The 20,613-nt window shown below is 36.7% G+C and overlaps 3 protein-coding genes and 1 long non-coding RNA gene across 10 annotated transcripts in view; 2 read left to right on the top strand and 2 right to left on the bottom strand.

Annotated features, from left to right (window-relative positions):
- The first annotated feature begins 167 nt into the window (after positions 1–167).
- On the top strand, positions 168–1,335 carry LOC142237767 (transmembrane protein 208). The gene is made up of 4 exons (XM_075309166.1): positions 168–328; positions 392–547; positions 618–754; positions 815–1,335. Exons 1-4 carry the CDS (start codon positions 323–325, stop codon positions 1,035–1,037), a joined length of 522 nt encoding a protein of 173 aa, XP_075165281.1. The 5' UTR covers positions 168–322; the 3' UTR covers positions 1,038–1,335.
- LOC142237766 (putative methylthioribulose-1-phosphate dehydratase) lies at positions 1,228–10,877 on the bottom strand. The gene is made up of 5 exons (XM_075309165.1): positions 10,716–10,877; positions 2,249–2,343; positions 2,062–2,175; positions 1,646–2,002; positions 1,228–1,431 (listed from the first exon to the last, which is right to left on the bottom strand). Exons 1-5 carry the CDS (start codon positions 10,743–10,745, stop codon positions 1,347–1,349), a joined length of 681 nt encoding a protein of 226 aa, XP_075165280.1. The 5' UTR covers positions 10,746–10,877; the 3' UTR covers positions 1,228–1,346.
- A 2,364-nt stretch (positions 10,878–13,241) lies between these two features.
- ATPCL (ATP-citrate synthase) overlaps positions 13,242–20,613 on the top strand; it is a 30,495-nt gene continuing 23,123 nt past the window's right edge. For 4 of the 7 annotated variants that reach the window (XM_075309164.1, XM_075309163.1, XM_075309162.1 and 1 more), the window contains exons 1-2: positions 17,783–17,920; positions 18,604–18,857. In XM_075309164.1, the coding sequence (XP_075165279.1) occupies positions 18,699–18,857 (159 nt within the window). In that variant the 5' untranslated portion in view covers positions 17,783–17,920; positions 18,604–18,698. Of the gene's footprint in view, positions 13,380–17,782; positions 17,921–18,603; positions 18,858–20,613 lie in introns of those variants that run through there. The other 3 variants (XM_075309160.1, XM_075309161.1, XM_075309159.1) reach the window with 3 other exon arrangements.
- LOC142237765 (uncharacterized) lies at positions 17,092–17,689 on the bottom strand. The gene is made up of 2 exons (XR_012722569.1): positions 17,559–17,689; positions 17,092–17,501 (listed from the first exon to the last, which is right to left on the bottom strand). It is a non-coding gene; the product is annotated as an uncharacterized LOC142237765 (long non-coding RNA).

The raw sequence follows: 20,613 nt of genomic DNA, 5'->3' as shown, positions 1-20,613 counted from the left end.
TGCATTGAATTCAAACCTATCTCAAAGCATGTGTTATTCTACTGCGTTTACGAAAAAATATTATGCAGCGCCGAGAAATTATTTAGGGAAAGAGACATCCATTGCTGTCATTACTCGGGTCGACGTCAACAAATATACGAATGTGGATTCTTTTGACAGTTAGTTGTTGTTATAGGGACTAGAGTTAGAGTACTGCCACATATATTGAAGTCATTGCCTTTTGCATAAATTTTTACTCGTTTGGAAAAACATAATAAATAATCCTGACAGAATAGGGATCAAGATTATACTAAAACAGGAAGGAAATTAACAAATATCAAAAATGGCGGTAATATAAATTGTAGTTAAATTTTTTAGCATAGCTTTTAATATATATTGGTTTTCATTGTAGCCTCAACAAAAAGGGAAACAAGGCACCAAAGGCCAAAAACAAATTGTAGAGGAAAACAAGTCGACTTTAGTGTTTTACAGGAATATGGCATTAGGAAGTGCAGCAACATCAATCCTTGTTAACTTTTTATTCTTTGAAATCGGAAAGACTACAGTGGTAAGCTAGTAATGATTTAAAGGTAATCGGATTTCCAGGATTAATATTGTCTTCCATATACTATTCGCAGATTATGAGCATACTGTCCGTTCTGGCTCTTGGAGCTGCATATCAGTTTATGGCCTTCATGTCTAAGGCAAAATATTCAGAAACAGGAGCATTATTGGATTCGGGAAACGATTTAAATATGAAAGACGGCATAGGAGAGTAAGTTTTAGAAGTACAGGATTATGTATTCTAGTCTCTTAATTTCTTTTTCCCTTTCAGAAATGCAAAAGACTTGATTATACTCACTTCGGGCACAATGCTGCTTTCCATTTTGTCAAATTATTTTTGGTTCCTCATTTTACTTGCCCCCTGTTGGGCGGTATACAAGCTATGGGGAAGCGTTATCCAACCATGGTTGGCACAAAAGAATGAGACTGATGAACCTGAAATCAATGAAAAGAAACAACGCAAAATGGAACGTAGAATGCGCCGTCAAAGATGAAATATATTTTTAAATATAATTCTCTGTGTGTCATAGTTAGGAATCCCTTCATCCTGTGTTTTGTTAGATATTTATTTGGCGCTGTTAGTTCTGGTGATTGACGTGATTTTGAAAAACAAAATCATCTATATATAGAGGACTTTTTATGAAGTGTCTGTCCTCTTCAAGTCATATAGAAAAGCAAAGGATATTTATTTAAGCAAAAATAGTATATTTTTATGTTTACTTTGTTCAGGAGTTTGTTTATACATTTTTAGTTAATAACATAAAATACAAATATTTTGTATTCTTAATTAAATGCCTTGGGTTTTATTTACTTGGAATTTCTTCGGGATTTAGGCCAGCCTTCTTCATTTCCACAGCCAAAGCAAATAAATAATCATAACATTCGGCCCTAAAATTGAAAAAGGGTAAATAAAAAAAATAAAAATTAAGGCTTTTATGGGCCTGGGAACCAAATATTCCAATTTCAGAAACCGCAAATTAATTGCAAATCATTTTACCGACACGAATTATTGCGGAAGATACTACCACTTGCAAAAAACAATTTACGTACAGATTTAATTTCTATCGGAATATTTGATTCACATCCATATATCTTAACTAACATTGTTTTAGCTTTCTGCCAAGTTTGACCCCAAACATAGAGACCATGTCTGCGTACAAGCACCGCTGAACTTCCTGGATATTTCATCATTGCCGCATACATGGTATCTTTTAGGTCTTTTTCAAGTGGGGTATTTTCAATAATTGGCACAAGTAATTTTTCATCGTAGCGTAAATATCGTTTCATGTCTTCATCATAAATGCCCTTAATCATCTCCAAATGAGTACATTGGAAAACTTCACCAGGCCATAACAGAGTAGCCATAACAGCATGCTGTGAATGTGTGTGTATAACTGCTCCGGCATTACGATGGCGATAGGCCAACATAAACATTGGAGTACATTGACTTTTTGTTAAGCTATGGAAGATAAAAAAGTCATTATTACCACATTCATATTTATTTAATTATACACACACTTTTTATAGGCCGGTGGCAATTGTATATCCTCTCCTTCTATATTTTGCACAAATAAATCTTCAGGCTCTATACGTTCTTTTTGTACACCAGAAGGGGCTATGAAAATTTCGTTGCTGTATGAAAATTAAATTTCGAATCATTGGCCATAAAATTAATTTGATATTAAATCGAGAAGCAGCAACATACTTTAATTTCATTGAGATTCCTCCTCCAGTACCCGTAACCCATCCCAAGTGATAAAATTGTTGACATAATGCCGGTATCAGTTTTCTGGGGTGTTCCTGATATTATAGGAATATATTGGTTAATATTTCATTTCATTTCATTTATTTCATAACATTCCGTTTCTGCTTTTTCTTTACATTTATACTTATTTCTAAAGAGTTTAAGAAAAATAATTTCCTTTTCTTCTTAATTATGCTATGTAGTATTTAAACATTTACGACGTGTGTTTAATCACATTAATAAATAGTTAAAGGAAAAAGTATAACAAAACCTTTATAAATGTTTGACTAGATTAGGAGGCTTAGGGCTAATTTAAGTTGAGGCAATTTCATTAATATGTTTATATATAGATGCTTTACATCTTACATTAAAATTTGAGTAGATTTCTTCAAGTTTATCTGATACAAGTGGAAACCCTGAAAGGGAATGTAATCTTTGTGTAGAGAAATGCCATGATAGGTTAAAAATCATTTTTAGCAGTTTGTTCTGGACTACTTGAAGTTTATGGATGTGGCATCTGGCCGAAGATGCCCAGAGAGGAGCACAATAGTAAATTATCGGCAAGAATATTGATTTAATTAACAGTTTCTTATTTTCTCTATTTAATTCCGAGTTTCTGGCAATAAATGGATACATTGTCCTTATAGTCTTGTTTATTTTATGAACTACAGCAGGGATGTGGTCACAAAAATTAAGTTTTTTATCTAGAACGACTCCTAGATATTTAACGTTTACTTCCCATGCTATATTGTGGTTTAAAAACCTTAATGGGGCTTGTGGCAGAAAACATGATTTCCGTTTTCGCGAGAAGTATATTGCTTGCGTTTTGTCAGGATTTACAGAGATGTTCCATTTGTTAAAGTACTGGTATAATTTATTCAGACCATCTTCCAGGTTTTTGGTAATAATAGAGGAGTACAAATTAGAGCTTAAAATGGCTGTGTCATCTGCAAACACAGATATCATACAATTATTTATGATAGGTATATCGGCAGTAAATATATTGTAAAGCAATGGTGATAAGCAGGAGCCTTGCGGGCAACCACTTGGGATATTATATTCCTCAGATTTTGTTTCGCCAAGGCAAACCCTAAAAGATCTGCCGTTTAAAAAACTTTGAGTTAGTTTGACAATATAAGTAGGAAACCCAAATTTCATCATTTTAAAGATTAGGCCGTTGTGCCAGACGCTGTCGAAGGCCGCTTTAATGTCAAGAAGTACCATACCGGTGGATAGAGAGTTATTGAAATTTTGGTGGACAATCCTTTTTATCTTCATGAGAGGGTGGCAAGTGTTGTGCTCCTTCCTAAACCCAAATTGCTGCTTTGGAAGAATGTTTTGTTCTTCGATAAAATCCGATAATATATTATGCATAACTTTCTCTAAAACTTTGCTCACCGATGAGAGTAAGCTGATTGGCCTGTAAGATTTAGGGTCGAAAGGTGGTTTGTTGGGTTTATGAATAGCAATGGTTTTCGAGCACTTCCATTTATGCGGAAAATAACAAAGTTTAATGCATGAGTTTATTATTCTGTGAAGTAATAATAACCCACTATGAGGTAACATTTTAAGACATTTATTTGTGATGCCATCTGAGCCTGGTGCTTTTTTGCTCTTTAGATTTCTTATAATTTCCGATATCTTAGCTATAGTGATGATTTCATACTCTGGTAGATTAAGATCACTTTCATTGAGTCGAGCCACAGTTGAGTTAACATTACTAACAGTTAAGTCGTCGCTAAGTTCGGAAGATGCGAGATGGTTAGATAGAAAACTTTTTGCAATAATTTCACATTTATCGTCCTGTTTGTAATAGATCAGTCCATTTTGCTTTAGCGGCGGCATTGCTTTTGATTTTTTCTTCACAATCTTTGAAATTTTCCAGAAGGTGGAAGAAGCTTTCTCCAAGGACGAGAGAACGTTGTTCCATTTCCTGTTTCGAAAGAGCGAAAGTTCATCTGTAATTCTATTGTTCAAGTAGTTCATATGGGATCTATCGACTACATCGCGGTAGCGTTTCCATTTTCTTTTGAAAAAGTTTCTGAGCTTTATCAACTGGGTGATATTTTTGGGTATTTCATTTTTAATTGGATGGGCGTGGATTTTCGGCACACTAGCTAATATCGAGTTATTAACGATATTGTTAAAATCATTTACCATTTCGTCGACTTGGGCTGTACTGAGTACATCTTCATACGATAGTTTAGCGTTTCTGTTTATGTATTTCTTAAAGAGCTTCCAATTTGCTTTTTGAAAATTTAGAAATCCGTTTTCGGAGGTATCAGAAGATAAATTTATTTCCGTATATACTGGCAGGTGGTCAGATGATAGATTATTTAGGACCTTAGCAGAAGTCATAAATTGAGGTAAATCAGTTAAGTAGAAGTCCAGCGTCGAAGGTTGTCTTTTCGGATCGGATGGTATATAAGTACTTTCAGCGGGGAACAGAATAGGTTAGGTTAGGTTAGGTTAAAGTGGCAGCCCGATTAAGATTCAGGCTCACTTAGACTATTCAGTCCATTGTGATACCACATTAACTAAAAGTACCTATTACATATGGGCACTTCTAGTTTTAACCGCTGAACCTTCTTGATTATTTTTCTTTGTTGAACCAACCAGATTGTTCCAAAAACAGTAGCAGACTGCTTAAGTTAACGTTTTCCAGATCCGCCAGTAATCTGAAGCTATATGCTCCTAAAAGTTGCTTGCGCTTTACACAAAATGCAGGACACTCACACAAGAGGTGTTTAATTGATTCTTTTTCCTCCGCATCATGACAGCTCATACAATAGTCATTATACTTCGCGCCAATAGTTTTTGCAAAATCGCCTATCAGGCAGCGACCCGTTATAGCAGATATCAGGAGTGATATCTGACGTCTCGAGAACATTAGCATATCTAGTGTGCGGTTTAAGTTGAAATGGGGCCATATTTGCTTGGTGTCGTTACAACCCTTGCAATTCTCCCATCGAACATTTGCCATCATAACAGCCTTCTCACGCAGCATGAGCTTGCAGGTAGCTAGGGGCATACCAACAAATTCTAGTTCCCCTGGAATATGTAAGGTAGTCCCTAGCCTTGCCAACTCATCCGCTTCGCAGTTCCCCGGTATGTTCCTATGGCCAGGCACCCATATTAGGTGAATATTGTACTGCTCAGCCATCTCATTGAGAGATTTGCGGCAGTCGATGGCCGTTTTCGAGTTGAGGAACACAGAGTCCAAGGATTTTATTGCAGGTTGACTGTCTGAGTATATATTAATGCCCACATTTTTTGGAACATTACTTCTCAGCCAATTCGCCACCTCTCTTATTGCTAATATTTCAGCCTGAAAAACACTACAGTGATTAGGTAATCTTTTCGCTATTCGAAGTTCCAGATCATTAGAATATACTCCGAACCCCACTTGTCCATCCAATTTGGAGCCATCAGTGTAGAAATCTATATATTCTTTATTCCCCGGGGTCTGTGTGCACCACGCCTCACTGTTGGGGATTAGAGTCTCAAACTTTTTGTCGAAAAGTGGACTCGCCAAAGTGTAATCCACTACGTTAGGCACATCTGGCATTGTTTTGAGGACAGAACTGTGACCGTAACCTTTTTCCGACCACAGCGATAGTTCGCGCAACCGCACAGCCGTTGTTGCAGCTGACTGTTTGGCCAAAATGTCTAAAGGCAATAGATGCAGCACGACATTAAGGGAATTTGTTCCTGTCTTGCTGAATGCGCCTGAAATACACAAACACGCCATACGCTGAACTTTATCTAAACAAGTCGGTTTCTGAAGTGCCGGCCACCAGACTACAACACCATATAGCATTATAGGTCTAACCACTGCCGTGTATAGCCAATGCACAATTTTTGGTTTCAGTCCCCACTTTTTTCCTATTGCCTTTTTGCACGAGTACAAAGCTACAGTTGCCTTTCTCGCCCTTTCTTCAATATTAAGCTTAAAGTTCAGCTTCCTGTCCAAAATAACGCCAAGGTATTTTGCACATTCACCAAAGGGAATTTCAATACCCCCTAAGGAAATAGGCCTAACCGTGGGAGATTTGCGATCGTTGCAGTACATGACTAATTCTGTCTTTGCAGGATTTACCCCAAGACCATTGTCTTTCGCCCATTTCTCAGTCATCCGGAGGGCCCTCTGAATAATATCTCTGATTGTGGATGGGAATTTTCCCCTGACTGCCAGAGCCACATCATCTGCGTATGCCACCACTTTTATCCTTTCTTTTTCTAGAGTAACCAGAAGGCTATTTATAGCAACATTCCAAAGAAGAGGTGATAGGACTCCTCCTTGGGGAGTGCCTCTGTTCACATACCTTTGTATGTTTGCTTGTCCTAGTGTGGCTGAAATACGTCTCTTCATTAGCAGTTCGTCTAACAGCCTGAGTATACATGGATCAACATTCAGAGTTGTCAGTCCATTTAATATCGAGCTCGGATGGACATTATTGAACGCCCCTTCGATGTCTAGAAACGCCACGATTGTGTATTCTTTGACAGATAGTGAGCTTTCAATAAAGCTGACTAGTTCATGTAGTGCGGTCTCAGTAGACCTGCCCTTCGAGTATGCATGCTGTCGTTTCGAGAACAAACTTGAATCGATGCTAGTTCTAAGATAAATATCTATCATCCTCTCCAGAGTCTTAAGTAGGAATGAGGATAAGCTGATTGGTCGGAAATCCTTCGCCCTCGAGTGAGAGGCTTTTCCCGCTTTAGGTATGAAAACGACTTTTGTTTCCCTCCACTTTCCTGGGATATATGATAAGTTGATACATCCTTTATATATCACCGACAACCAGGGGATAATTTTGTCAGTTACAGCTTGTAACTCCGCCGGAGTAATTCCATCAGGTCCAGGGGATTTGAATGGTCCAAAGCTATTTAGCGCCCATCTTATTCTAGTTTCCGATACAATTTCCTCGACAGGAAACGACCGCTGAGCAACTGTGGCACCGCCAGTACATGGTTCAACCGTCTGATTTCCAGGAAAATGTGTGTCCAATAGTACCTCCAGCGTCTCCTCACTGGACGTTGTCCAATTGCCCTCCGATGTTTTAATGAAACCTGGAGCGGAGTTGGTGGATGCTAGAACCTTCCGTAGTCTGGAAGCCTCGGACGTATTCTCAATACTGCTGCAGTAAGCATTCCAAGAGTTATGCTGAGCCTTTCTCAGTTCTCGCTTGTATCCTCTCAGATTCTTCTTGTAAGCGTCCCAGTCCTCAGGGGCTCTGGTGGACTTTGCCTTGTTAAAGAGCTTCCTGCAGGATTTCCTCATATTACTTAATTCCGTAGACCACCATGGTGGTCGATGTTTCCCCCTTGGCTTTCCTCTAGGGCATGCAGCTTTCAGTGAGATGTTGAAGGCCTTAGTAATCCGCTCCACTGCGTGTTCGATATCTTGCACATTTCTCATATTTGTCTCTGTTATTTCCGGTATCATCATATTGAACGATTCCCTATACCTATTCCAGTCAGCTTTCCTAACATTTGGCGGAAATATGATCTTGGTGATATGAACATCAAATTTGAAACTGATGTAGCGATGATCTGAGAAGCTGTGTTCACTTAAAACCTGCCACTCAGATATCATTTCATTTAGTTCTTGCGAGGCCAAGGTGATGTCCAAAACCTCTTGCCTGTTTTTAGTGACAAAGGTTGGGACATCTCCCTTGTTGCAAACTACCAGATTAGTACGCAAAATAAACTCTATTAGCGACTCTCCCCTTGCATTAGTATCACTACTTCCCCATATACTATGATGTGCATTCGCATCGCATCCCATAATGAGTTTCGCCTTTGTTTTCAGTGACTCCTCCACTAAGGTCTTAACGGCATATGGAGGCATCTCCCTGTCATGTCCCATGTAGACCGAAGATACCCAATATTTGCATTTGGCTATTTCTAAACTTGCAACGACAGTGTCTGTATTGCACATTGAAGGAAGCAGAAACAAATTGAGCTCGTTTTTAGCAATTATACAGGCTCGATTTACATCATTACCAGTATACTGCAATAGTTTGAACCCCGGAGTACTTAATTCACATATTTTGTTTTTGTAAACATATGGTTCTTGAATAAGAACTATATCTATGTCCCCTTTCATCAGGAGAACTTTTAAGGCAGCACATGCAGCCTTACAATGATGAAGATTTATCTGGAGGATCCGTAGGACCATCGAGATTTTCAACAACCGTCACATCAGCCGCTTCGATCGAGTCATCAAGAATGTCCTCTTCAGAGATATCGGTGACTCTCGCAATAACCATAGGTTCGACTTTGGTGAGTTCTGAGGCAATAGAAGCCTCCTCACGCATACGGTATCTATCCATGTCTTCAACTTTGGTATCTCCCTCGACTTCGCAAGAGGATCCGCTTACTTCTGATTCAGACAGAGGCTTGTCCATTTCTGAATCCTTTAGCTGATCGTTTTTATACACCTTCATTTGGATATAATGAAAGCCATAACATACACGGCCCTGGGACTTTGCCAGATGTGGCAAAGACTGAGTGTTCAATATAAACACTGCATGCCGTCTTGGTCCATCCACTTCATCCAAACGGCCAACCTTCCAATCAGCTGTTGGAAGATCTGGATTGCATCGTTTCAGTCTATTTAAAATAGATTCAGGGTCAGAAGGGTTTGCAGGTATCCAGGCATGTGCTCTAGGTCTAGCCGGTATGTCTTTCTTCTCGACTAACTCTAGAGCAGCTCCTTCCCAAACTTCACCAATTAGTATCAGAGCAGCTTTAAAACATTCTATAGACCTCTGGTCCTCAAATGCGACTAGCTTAAATCGTCCTTGATACCAACCAGCCTCTTGGTGTCGAGGATCTGGGCCGGGAAACTTTTCCAGTACCTGTGAGTAGACGACAGATAGAGCATTCTCAATTTCCCCCCATTTTTGCTTTGGAACCATACCGTCCAATGCTCCTTTATTAATGATAGCCATCACAAGGCTATCTTTAGCAACTGAGGCAAACGATCTTTGATCCCTTTTGGAGGATGGCAGCTCATCCGGCGATCGTTCCCTTTTTCCAGTCTCAAGAATTCCTTGAGCCCATTTTAAGGAATCGCTTTGTTTAGCCGACAACGTGCTTGGGTCGACTGATCCTAACTTCTTTAGGATAAACAAAGCATTTCTGCGTTCCTTGAATCTCTTTCGTGAGGGATTACCTCCTTTTGATGTCGTTACCTTAGAAAAAGTTCGACTTGTCAGTGTGTCGCCACCTGTCGACCCGTCTACAGGTCGACTAATTGGGCCTAACTCTTGGTCATTGCCCAGATTTATAACTCCAGTCGATACCCGTCCACTGGGCCCTGAAGTTAGCAACCCAGTGGATGACTTGGAATTTCGCTGCATGGTGGCTTAATATCCCACCACACTTGAAATTCGTAGTAGGTACCTATTACTATGAGTTTATCCGCTATTGAAAAAACACGTCCGTTCCGTTCGACGGTTGAATAGGAATAGGGGAACAGAATATCGAAGTATTTTGTTTGCAGTTTATCAAAGAGCAAATTTCCCCATGTGTTACATCTTTGGCAACCCCAATAGGTATGGCTACAGTTTAAATCACCTCCAATTAAAAAGTTTTTAGATGATGTCAACTTGTGGAGATCTAGTATAAAGTTCTGTTTGAAAGATGAGTCGTTGCGGCTGTTACCCCCAGGAAAATAGCACGCATAAATGTCAAGAGTTTTACCTTCAAGTGGAATTTGAACACCGATGTTTTCAATATGTTTAGTGTTTTTGGGACCCAAGAATTTGTGTCTAATCTTTTTCCTAATGATAATTGAAACGCCACCACCTCGTCTATCCTGGCGATCGTATCGGTAACAGAAAAAGTTAGGATTTTTAATTGAGATGCAAGGATTTAGCCATGTTTCACAGAGAAGGCATATGTCAATTTCCATTAATTCTAAAAATTTGTATAATTCATCTATTTTGTTTCGAATGCCTCTAGCATTCCAAGAAATAATTTTTACTGGATTTGTCAATTTAAAAATTTGAAGGCCAGTCCAGTGATCACTTCAAATTGATCAAACTTTGTTTTACAATTTCTCAACTTGGAGATTAGTTCAAGTGTTAGGTTTTTTAATTCATCAATGGAAAACAAATTTTCTGATGTAGTACTGTGACTGTTTACCCATGAAGTACTGAATTGAGGGACTTGATTTAGAGGATTTGGAAAATTTTGAGTGTAGTTTTGAGCTTGGGAAGGCGCAAAATTCAGGTTTTTACGTACGTATTTACGTATTGGTTAATATATTAATTGAAAATCAATTGAAATTGCATTTCAGACTATATATATACATCCAAGTTAAATAAATCGGAAGATCGGATCTATTTCCCATAGATATAGGTTTTAAGATCTGTTTTTATCCGGAACTCTCATTTTTAAAAATTAATAATCTTACCAAGGGTAAATCCTTATAAATGGAAGACATGTCTACTGCAAGCTTGTTTAGATTACAAAATCAGCTTCAACAATGATAATGATAAGATGATTTGTAAATTTTTGGGAACTACTGATAACAAACACTACTTTGAAGATGAGGATGAACAGCGGTATTTATTATTTATTGCTGTATTTCGTTTCGTATAAACATCATCAGCTGATGGCCATTTATTGTTAATAGACTTGTTCGTCCTCTACATACATATGTAATTGTTTGTATTTGTCCAACCGTCCTATATTTGAAGTTTTACTAGCAATTGATAAGACTTCGTTATTAAACTGATTTTTATACCCTCCACCATAGGATGGGGGTATATTAACTTTGTCATTCCGTTTGTAACACATCGAAATACTGCTCTAAGACCCCATAAAGTATATATATTCTGGGTCGTGGTGAAATTCTGAGTCGATCTGAGCATGTCCGTCCGTCCGTCTGTTGAAATCACGCTAACTTCCGAACGAAACAAGCTATCGACTTGAAACTTGGCACAAGTACTTGTTATTGATGTAGGTCGGATAATATTGCAAATGGGCCATATCGGTCCACTTTTACGTATAGCCCCCATATAAACGGACCCCCAAATTTGGGTTGCAGACCCTCTAAGAGAAGCAAATTTCATCCGATCCGGCTGAAATTTGGTACAAGGTGTTAGTATATGGTGTCTAACAACCATGCAAAAATTTGTCCACATCGGTCCATAATTATATATAGCCCCCATATAAACCGATCCCCCGATTTGGCTTTCGGAGCCTCTAAGAGAAGCATATTTCATCCGATCCGGCTGAAATTTGGTACATGGTGTTAGTATATGGTCTCTAACAACCATGCAGGAATTGGTTCATATCAGTCCATAATTATATAGCCCCCATATAAACCGATCCCCAGATTTGACCTCCGGTGCCTTTTGGAGAAGCAAAATTCTTCCGATCTGGTTGAAATTTGGTACGTGGTGGTAGTATATGATATTTAACAACAATGCCAAAAGTGGTCGATATCAATCAGTCCATAATCATATATTGGCCCCATATAAACCGATCCCGATATTTGGTTTTGGAGCCACTTGGAGGAGCAAATTTCATCCGAGTCAGTTGAAATTTGGTACATTGTGCTAGTATATGGCCGTTAACAACCATGCCTAACTATGTCCATAACGGTCTATAGTTATATAAATCTCAGATAAATCGATCCCCAATAACAAAAAATGTCAAGTTCATAATTGTATATAGCCCCCATATAAGCACCATATTTCAATTCTGGGTCTCTACGTACCGTGCAAAAGTCCATATCGAGTCGTAATTATTTGTAGACTTACCTATACATACCTTTTTTGTGTAATATATACCACGCATGGAATAACTGACAATTTAGAAACCGATGTTAAGAAGTTTTAAGATGCCACAACCCAAGTAATTCGATTGTGGATGACAGTCTTTCGTAGAAGTTTCTACGCAATCCATGGTGGATGGTACATAAGATTCGGCCTGGCCGAACTTACGGCCGTATATACTTGTTAATTTCTAATTTCATCGACAATTATTTCCGGACCGGAATACCACTATCAAAAAAGTGATGTTTTCTGAAGTGAAAGTATGCCTATTCCAAATATTGGTTCTATACCATATAAAATTTATGCCGTCTCAGTAGCACTGCCCATCAATTCGCAAGCGTCTAAGGCTACGATGCAGATGTAATCGAACTTTGAAGTGATTCTTTCAAAGCCCTTTATGCACCTCTAGCAAAACTTTGGCTAGAACTCAAGGTGTACCATTAATGTTTATTAGCTCAATTTGTCAGGTATGAAATCTAAGGGCCGTTTGCACTGAATGAGGACTCAAATTTATTAATAAATAATGCAAAAAAGCCACAAATTTAACAAATTGGAATTGCATTTTCGGGATCTCGAAAAATCCCGGGATTCAAATTAAAAAATCCCGGGATTTGGAACGGGATTTATCCCGGGCGACCCCACTAACAAGCTTTTAATTTAATAGGAATTTGTACAACTTTCTCCCCAATGGAGGCTCTGGGATGTAACACATGACGAAATTGATGTATTGGCTTGCGACAGGAACTTTCGTAAGTGCTGCATACTAGCCTCGAAAGATCCAATCTGGTTTTATTAATAAATTACCACCAATTTTCCAGTAAATAATTAAATTGAATAGCAACTATCTGGCTACAACTAACACTACGTTCACACTATGCTCTCGCTTTTGAGAGATATGTAATTGGAAGTCGAGTAAAAAATTGCCTTTAACAAATTTTCCAATATGTTCGAAGCAATAAAATGAATTTCTAGTTGTTGAAATGTTTGAAACCTTTTAGAAAGCATTTCCTCAGTTCGTATTGGGTAAGCCTTGTACCCTGTCTTATGTCATCATGTGTCTGAACGGACCACACAAGATTGAGGAAAACGTCAAATACAAAAATATTTTTTGAATATTGTCGTGGCAGCACTGGTATAATGGAATGACAATTGGAAATAACAAATGACACTTGGAATGAAAGTTTGAAAGTAGAAGGCTGCAAAAATACTAATCGAAGGCAGATACAAGATACACATTAGAGAAGTTAGTGCAAAAATATTAATGTCCTGTATTATAGTCATCTAATAAATTAAAAGTAAATCGATTAAAGAAAATATTTCTAGTCATACATTACGGTTTATATAGTTCTGCTAATAATAAATTTTGCCAGTGGTGGATTTGTGTGTTTGTATGTGTGTGGTTTAAGTTCGGCTTATGAAACGATGACTTTCACTTTTTCGGTATTACAATGTTTTTTTTCGTGAATTTATTACCTCCCCGTGTGGCTGATGAGTGTATCCATATGTCCGTCCCCTTGGTTGCCTAATTTTTGCACATTCTTCCATTATTTGCCATATTTCATTGCTATTACGTGTTCCCATAACGAGAGCATTGTGCTCACTCTGTTTTCCCTTATATCGGTAAGCGGACACCCTACAAGAAGCAAAGTAATGATGGGTTCGACTCAAAATTAATTATGATGTGAATATATAAGTGTAATTGGATATATTCTGTTCCGGCTAATATTAACAGCCTGTTTCTGTATGTCGAACGAGCTCTATCGATCGACTGAAATGCATAAAAACAGCTGATTTTTGGTTATAAATTCAGGTGTTTGTTTCCATTTCCGTCGATCTATGAGCTCGATCGACATACAGAAACAGGCTGTTAATATCGATTTGGAAAGAATGTGAATGAGTGCTTCACAAACGATATGGAGTGAATCCAAAGTTATGCAGGAAGTGAATTAAATGTTGGCTTAATCATATGTGTTAACGAATAATAAAAAAAAACATCCATGTGACTTCCTTGAAGTGGTTGGTCAGATAATAATGCTAAACTATATTTTAGCTTTTTCCAAAACTTCATAGATAGTAGACCAAGTGTAGTTTATATCACAATGGACTGAATAGTCTAGGTGAGCCTGAAACTTAATCGGGCTGCCACTTTAACCTAACCTTTTATAAATATACATCTCTAGAATGCTAGTGATAAGACCTTTCAAATGTATGAATCGATCTAATCGGATATATCCGTCCCGGATATACATATTAAAATGAGTTTTTGGAATCGGTTTTTTTTTACAAAACACCTTAAAACTCAAAGACTACACGAAGTAAAGGTACTATTTGGAAATATTGAAAATATTTTTCACCTGCGGCGCTTCCTTCATCCAAATTCTTCATAGAACCGGATATTTTAAACGATTTATATTCCTATTTGGTATATAAAGAAATGTGGACATATTTTAAATCGCGCTTCTTTCATATTAATTATTCTTACTCCCATTTTAATTTTACAATTAATTATTTTTCGAGCCTTATGGACAAATTACATCAAGGAATTTGAAGCATTGTAAAGAAAACGCCAGATACAAATCTATACACGCCTCGACTGTACATGTTTCAGTTCGGGCGAATGAACTTTTCCACAGCCTTTGGTATAGATCTGGCTGGGAGAGATAACTCAATTTTGTTCCCTTTATGCTAACTTCTAAAGGTAAGTACTATGTTCGCTTTTCACGTTGAAAATTTCGCGGTTACTTTATTAAAACAGTTCAAAATAAAGCTAATAGATTAACTCAATTGGTGTGCAGTTTCTTGTTCCTCTAGATTTCGGCAAGACTTTATAGGAATATGTCTGTTTTCATTTATAATTTTGATTATTTCAGGAAAAGTAGTCGCGAAAATAAAGTGATTTTCAACTCGAAAACTGAACATAGTACCTACCTTAATGAAGAAAACATTTGGGAATTTTCTTCTTACAAATTGAAACATCTTAACTCTAAAAATCCCTTGATCTTATTTTTATTTCGTTTTGTTACTGCAGTAATGCAACAACACGAAATTTATTTTTAGAAGCTACGCTGAATCCACATTAGTAGTGAACAATCAAACAAAGCTTTTGTTTCTATAGTTAACAACAACATGTGACAACTTACAGAAACATGTTACAAGGAGACAACAACAATTCTAACGCGTACATTAGTAGTGTTTTTTCCTAGTTTACGACGGGCTCTTCGTTACTTATTATTTTCATATTCTTTTCAATGGTTCCATAGATCAAATTCCTTGATGTAATTTGTCCATAAAGCTCGAAAAATAATTAATTGTAAAACTAAAATATCATGCATTTGGACGTTAATCGCCTGTTTCGGTATCAGGCTAACATGAAAAATAATTCTTCCGCTAAAATTACCGGTTTGAAGAGAAATACTTTTTATCTGAGGCCCTTTTTACATATAAATTCTTCCGAAAATATGAACCGATTTATATCCATGTTTGATTAAAAAGAATTTCGCCCGCAGCGCTACTTACATAGAAATTCTTCGTAGAACCGGGGAAAGGAACCGGTTTATATCCATATCCGGTATGAAAAGAGAAATAAATATTTTTTGTTTTAAAAATTCGCGTGAATTTCAGAATAATAGGTTCACTACAACCTGGTTCCCATAACAGATTTAAAAAGAGTTCTTTTTTATTGTACCCTAAAAACAATATTCACACAAAAATTAAAAGTGTTGGCTACAATTTACGACCGGTTATTTAGTACCTTTACGTCAAAAACTTTTTGATTTATATCCAATTGTGTAAAAAAGGGCTCAAAAATAATATTTTTTTTAACGTAGAACCTAAACCGATAATCGGACAAACTCGGGTCTTACCTCATTTGAATACCTTTAACTTTCCAGCGATATACGTTTAAAAGCAATCTGTTTACTAGATCCGGTTTTATTAACGATTATAAACCTACAATGTAGTCTCGAATAACAATTTAATTCTCTATCGAACCAGTATAACTAAACGTAAGTACTATGTTCTGTTCTGTTCTGTTTTTTTTTTACCAAAACACTAAATTAAAAGTGCGAAATATATATTTTATAAAGTTTTGTCACATTATGAATGGAAAAGATCCTATGTATTGGTTGCAATACATTTAATAGTTCTAAATTATTTGATTTAAAAAAGTAACCGTGAAAATAAGCTGGTTTTCAGCTTGTAAACTGAACATAGTACTTACCTTAAACCGGAGAATTTTATGAAATCTAGAAATCCATATGTTGTATTCTAATATAGTGTATCTCTCAATCGACCCTACCTCTTGCAGCTGTTGTATTGTTTATTTTTATCAATTTCACCGGTCTTCATCTCTCATTTTTCAACATACATAACACCAAAACAAACATCATCCGATTGAACCCGGCAACACGATTGGTGCTTTTTATAATTTAGTTAATAACAAGACAACAAAAGCCCTGACTATACAATATAATGCATGAATGATGATGAGCATTCATGAAAATTAGATGTTACTCACGCGCTAATAAATGTATATTCTTTTATACATTTTTATATATTAAAATTGAATTTCCTAAAAAAAGTGTAGTCAAACAATTAGGCAGATCTCATACTGGAATGAAAGAGAGAGAAAGAGCGAAGCGAGAGCTTGAGTATGAGAAAAATACTCTTTCTCGCCAATCGAATGTCGAAAGACGAATATCATACGACATGAGAACAACAACAACAATGGTAGTAAATTATGGCATGCATGAATAATGCGAATTGAACATACATACAAACATACCCATAGTATCCCTATAAAAGTACTGCTAATTGTAAACAAAATTTTGGTAACGTCATAAATTAAGTAGTGTTACCATATTGTCAATTTTCAATCAAGTTAACAGTAAATAACGAGGAAAAAACAAGTAAAATTATTTTTTTTACACCAATATCTAAAGCCCGTTATAAATATTTCAAGTGAAATTATATAAAAAATAATTATGAAATTGATATAATAAACTTAAATTTATTAAAATAACCAATATCTGATATCTTTATTCAGATGTTGCATGTTCCTTCACATATAGCTAAGTTGTCCATTGGTATGTATATCCACTACAATGTATGTCTGTTTGATTCTGCACTTTCGCTTCGTGGCAACTCAAGGGAAATATTTGTTAAAATTCTTCTGAAGTATTGAAAAGTCGGTTTAGCAAGCAAAATGGGGCAAGGCCCTACGCATCTATCACAAATAGGTAGGATTTGAGGCGGTATCATTTGCCTGATCTTAATTTGGCCAAAACTACACTCTGCCGTTGGACACACAAGAACACAGATTTGATTCGAAATTACACTCTTATCAATAATGTTTTTAAAAACAGCGATTTAAAAATGTTGGGCATTACTATTTTGTACCAAAATTGTGATAAGAGGACCTAGAAAAAAATATTAGAAAAATTGCATTCGTATATTGAATTTTCGTTATATCGCACATTTTTTCGTTATCAACCATTCCATCTGGCAGCTTTCTAAATAAAAACCTGTCTCCGTGTAAAATATGCGCTGCATGTTTGTATAATTCCACAGAGTATTGAAAGTGTATTTGTTTTTCTTATGGCTGAGTTGATGGAATCAAAAAATCTCAGCAAGCAACTTACTGCTCAACATCAGCCGACAACGTCGGCATGCGACTCGTACCATCACTACAATCCCTCGATGAATGTTGAATTTTTTACCAAGCTCCATAGCTGGCTAACATTCAGTTTTCATTTAACTCGTCTAAGGTGTAGATCGTGTTGGAGCGCCACCTGTATAGAGCTGCTCCCTTCCAGCACATAGCAAATAGAAACGGTTGGTACGTGGTTTATTTGTCAAAATACTTTAAATAAACCAGAAAATTGTGAACTTTGTTTTGTTCAATGGACATAAAATCATTCACCATTTAAACTTTGCTCACTAATACATTATTTTATTTACAAAATAAAATATGCATGTCGTCGTCAAATACTACGAAAAGGGATATCTGATGTCTTTCCCATACCACATGCCATTATGGTTGATTCGAGAGTTTCTTCTTTGCCTATGCTCTTTGGATGTGTCTTTTCACCTAGTTTTCGTTACGTTTTATGAAATGTGTGTTATAAAATACTATGAAAACAAAAAACGTCTGACCGCTGACAACATTTGTGTCGCAATAAAAAAAAGAAACAAAAAAATACAAAAAAGAGAAATTTTTACCGTTGCATTTTAATGGATTATTTGATTATGACGATAGTAATGATCGCATTGATGGTGATATTTTGTATTATTATCTGTTACCAATTCGTTCGTTTTTTTTTTCTATATACAATGTCATATAATAGTATTGACGTAGTTCGAAATACATGATGCATTTTGTTACAACACACAAATGATGGCAAAGGTCATCATGGAATAAATATTATAATATTATCTTATATGAAATATATATATGTGCCTTTGTGAAACCTTTTGATGTGATAATAATTTTCTACGTTTCATCTGTTTTTCTTTCGTCAGAAAATTTTTGGATAATTTTGCTCTCCACTTATCAAAATAGCAAAACACCTTCCTTTTCGCCCAATTTGAATATATATACCGAAAATTAAAGAAAAATGTCTGCAAAGGCTATCTGTGAAGCCACCGGAAAGGATATTTTAAATCGTCATTTGAACCAAAATGGTGCTGGATTTCAGACATGCCGTTTTGCTACAGTCAACAAAAACACGGATTGGTCACAATTGGCTGTGCAACAACCCTGGTTGTTAAATACGGTGAGTAGAACAAATTTAAAATTGTCAAAGTAACAAAAAATAAATTAGAATACGGAATTAAAGTTATAAATATGCTATTTTTAGAAAAAAAATAGAAGAAAAAAAAGCGTAAAAAATAATAAGAAGAACTAACATTTATTCTAACAAACACAATCGATCACTTTATTACATCTAAAGATTACGAAATTTCCAAAAAAATCATAAAAATTGTGTTGTTATAACATTTCTGTTTATTTCATAGTTTCTATGTTTCTCATAGAGCCATTCGAACTCGTCTATGGAATTTAAAAATCAAGCCAAAGTTAATGGTTGTATCCTTAACCCTTTCACTACCGATATCCACTACAGAGGACATTCGAAAACGACATCAAACTCCAACTCCCCACTTAGTTTCGATTTATTTCTCGATTTTATTTTAGTCTAAATAACCTATAGATATTTTCTATATTGGTGAGCACTAAAATGCATTTTTATGAATTTCTTTAACAATAAAGGAAAAATACGAAATTTTGAGACTATTTTTCTACTGTATGTCCCTCGTAAATGGACATTCATAGAAAAACTATGGCTGATATTTTTATACCCACCACCATAGGATGGGGGGTATATTAACTTTGTCATTCCGTTTGTAACACATCGAAATATTGCTCTAAGACCCCATAAAGTATATATATTCTGGGTCGTGGTGAAATTCTGAGTCGATCTGAGCATGTCCGTCCGTCCGTCCGTCCGTCTGTTGAAATCACGCTAACTTCCGAACGAAACAAACTATCGACTTGAAACTTGGCACAAGTAGTTGTTATTGATGTAGGTCGGATGGTATTGCAAATGGGCCATATCGGTCCACTTTTATGTATAGCCCCCATATAAACGGATCCCAAAATTTGGCTTGCGAGGCCTCTAAGAGAAGCAAATTTCATCCGATCCGGCTGAAATAGCCCCCATATAAACCGATCCCCCGATTTGGCTTGCGAGGCCCCTAAGAGAAGCAAATTTCACCCGATCCGGCTGAAATTTGGTACATGGTGTTAGTATATGGTCTCTAACAACCATGCAAAAATTGGTTCACATCGGTCCATAATTATATATAGCCCCCATATAAACCGATCCCCCGATTTGGCTTGCGAGGCCCCTAAGAGAAGCAAATTTCATCCGATTCGACTGAAATTTGGTACATGGTGTCAGTATATGGTCTGTAAGAACCATGCAAAAATTGGTCCACATCGGTCCATAATTATATATAGCCCCCATATAAACCGATCACCAGATTTGACCTCCGGAACCTCTTGGAAGACCAAAATTCATCTGATTCAGTTGAAATTTGGTACGTGGTGTTAATATATGGCCTCAAACTCCCATGCAAAAATTGGTCGATATCGGTCCATAATTATATATAGGCCCCATATAAACCGATCCCCAGATTTGACCTCCAGAGCCCCTTGGAAGAGCAAAATTCTTCCCATTCGGTTGAAATTTGGTACGTGATGATAGAATGTGGTATCCAACAACCATGCAGGAATAAGAAGTTTTAAGATACCACAACCCAAGTAATTCGATTGTGGATGACAGTCTTTCGTAGAAGTTTCTACGCAATCCATGGTGGTGGGTACATAAGATTCGGCCTGGCCGAACTTGCGGCCGTATATACTTGTTTCGAGTTCTTTTTTGTATTTTTTCTCACATTGCGAAATATATTATAGGCCAAATAGTGTTTATATTCATATGACCATTTGGTCACAATTGAAGGATCATGTTT

The sequence above is a fragment of the Haematobia irritans genome, chromosome 5, assembly GCF_050003625.1.
Source record: "Haematobia irritans isolate KBUSLIRL chromosome 5, ASM5000362v1, whole genome shotgun sequence".
Taxonomy (NCBI): Eukaryota; Metazoa; Arthropoda; class Insecta; order Diptera; family Muscidae; genus Haematobia; species Haematobia irritans.
Note: the sequence above shows the minus strand (reverse complement) of the source record. Positions and strands in the feature narration are given on the sequence as shown.

Bases quoted from the DNA above. Each gene is read 5' to 3' on its own strand.
- LOC142237766 (XM_075309165.1), bottom strand. From the start codon at position 10,745: ATGTCTTCCATTTATAAGGATTTACCCTTG. The intron at 2,344-10,715 runs GTAAGATTATTA...CTATAATATCAG, and splicing joins TTTATAAGGATTTACCCTTG to GAACACCCCAGAAAACTGAT. The intron at 2,176-2,248 runs GTATGTTGCTGC...ATTTTCATACAG, and splicing joins GGAATCTCAATGAAATTAAA to CAACGAAATTTTCATAGCCC.
- LOC142237767 (XM_075309166.1), top strand. The intron at 548-617 runs GTAAGCTAGTAA...TACTATTCGCAG, and splicing joins AAATCGGAAAGACTACAGTG to ATTATGAGCATACTGTCCGT. The intron at 755-814 runs GTAAGTTTTAGA...TTTCCCTTTCAG, and splicing joins ATGAAAGACGGCATAGGAGA to AAATGCAAAAGACTTGATTA.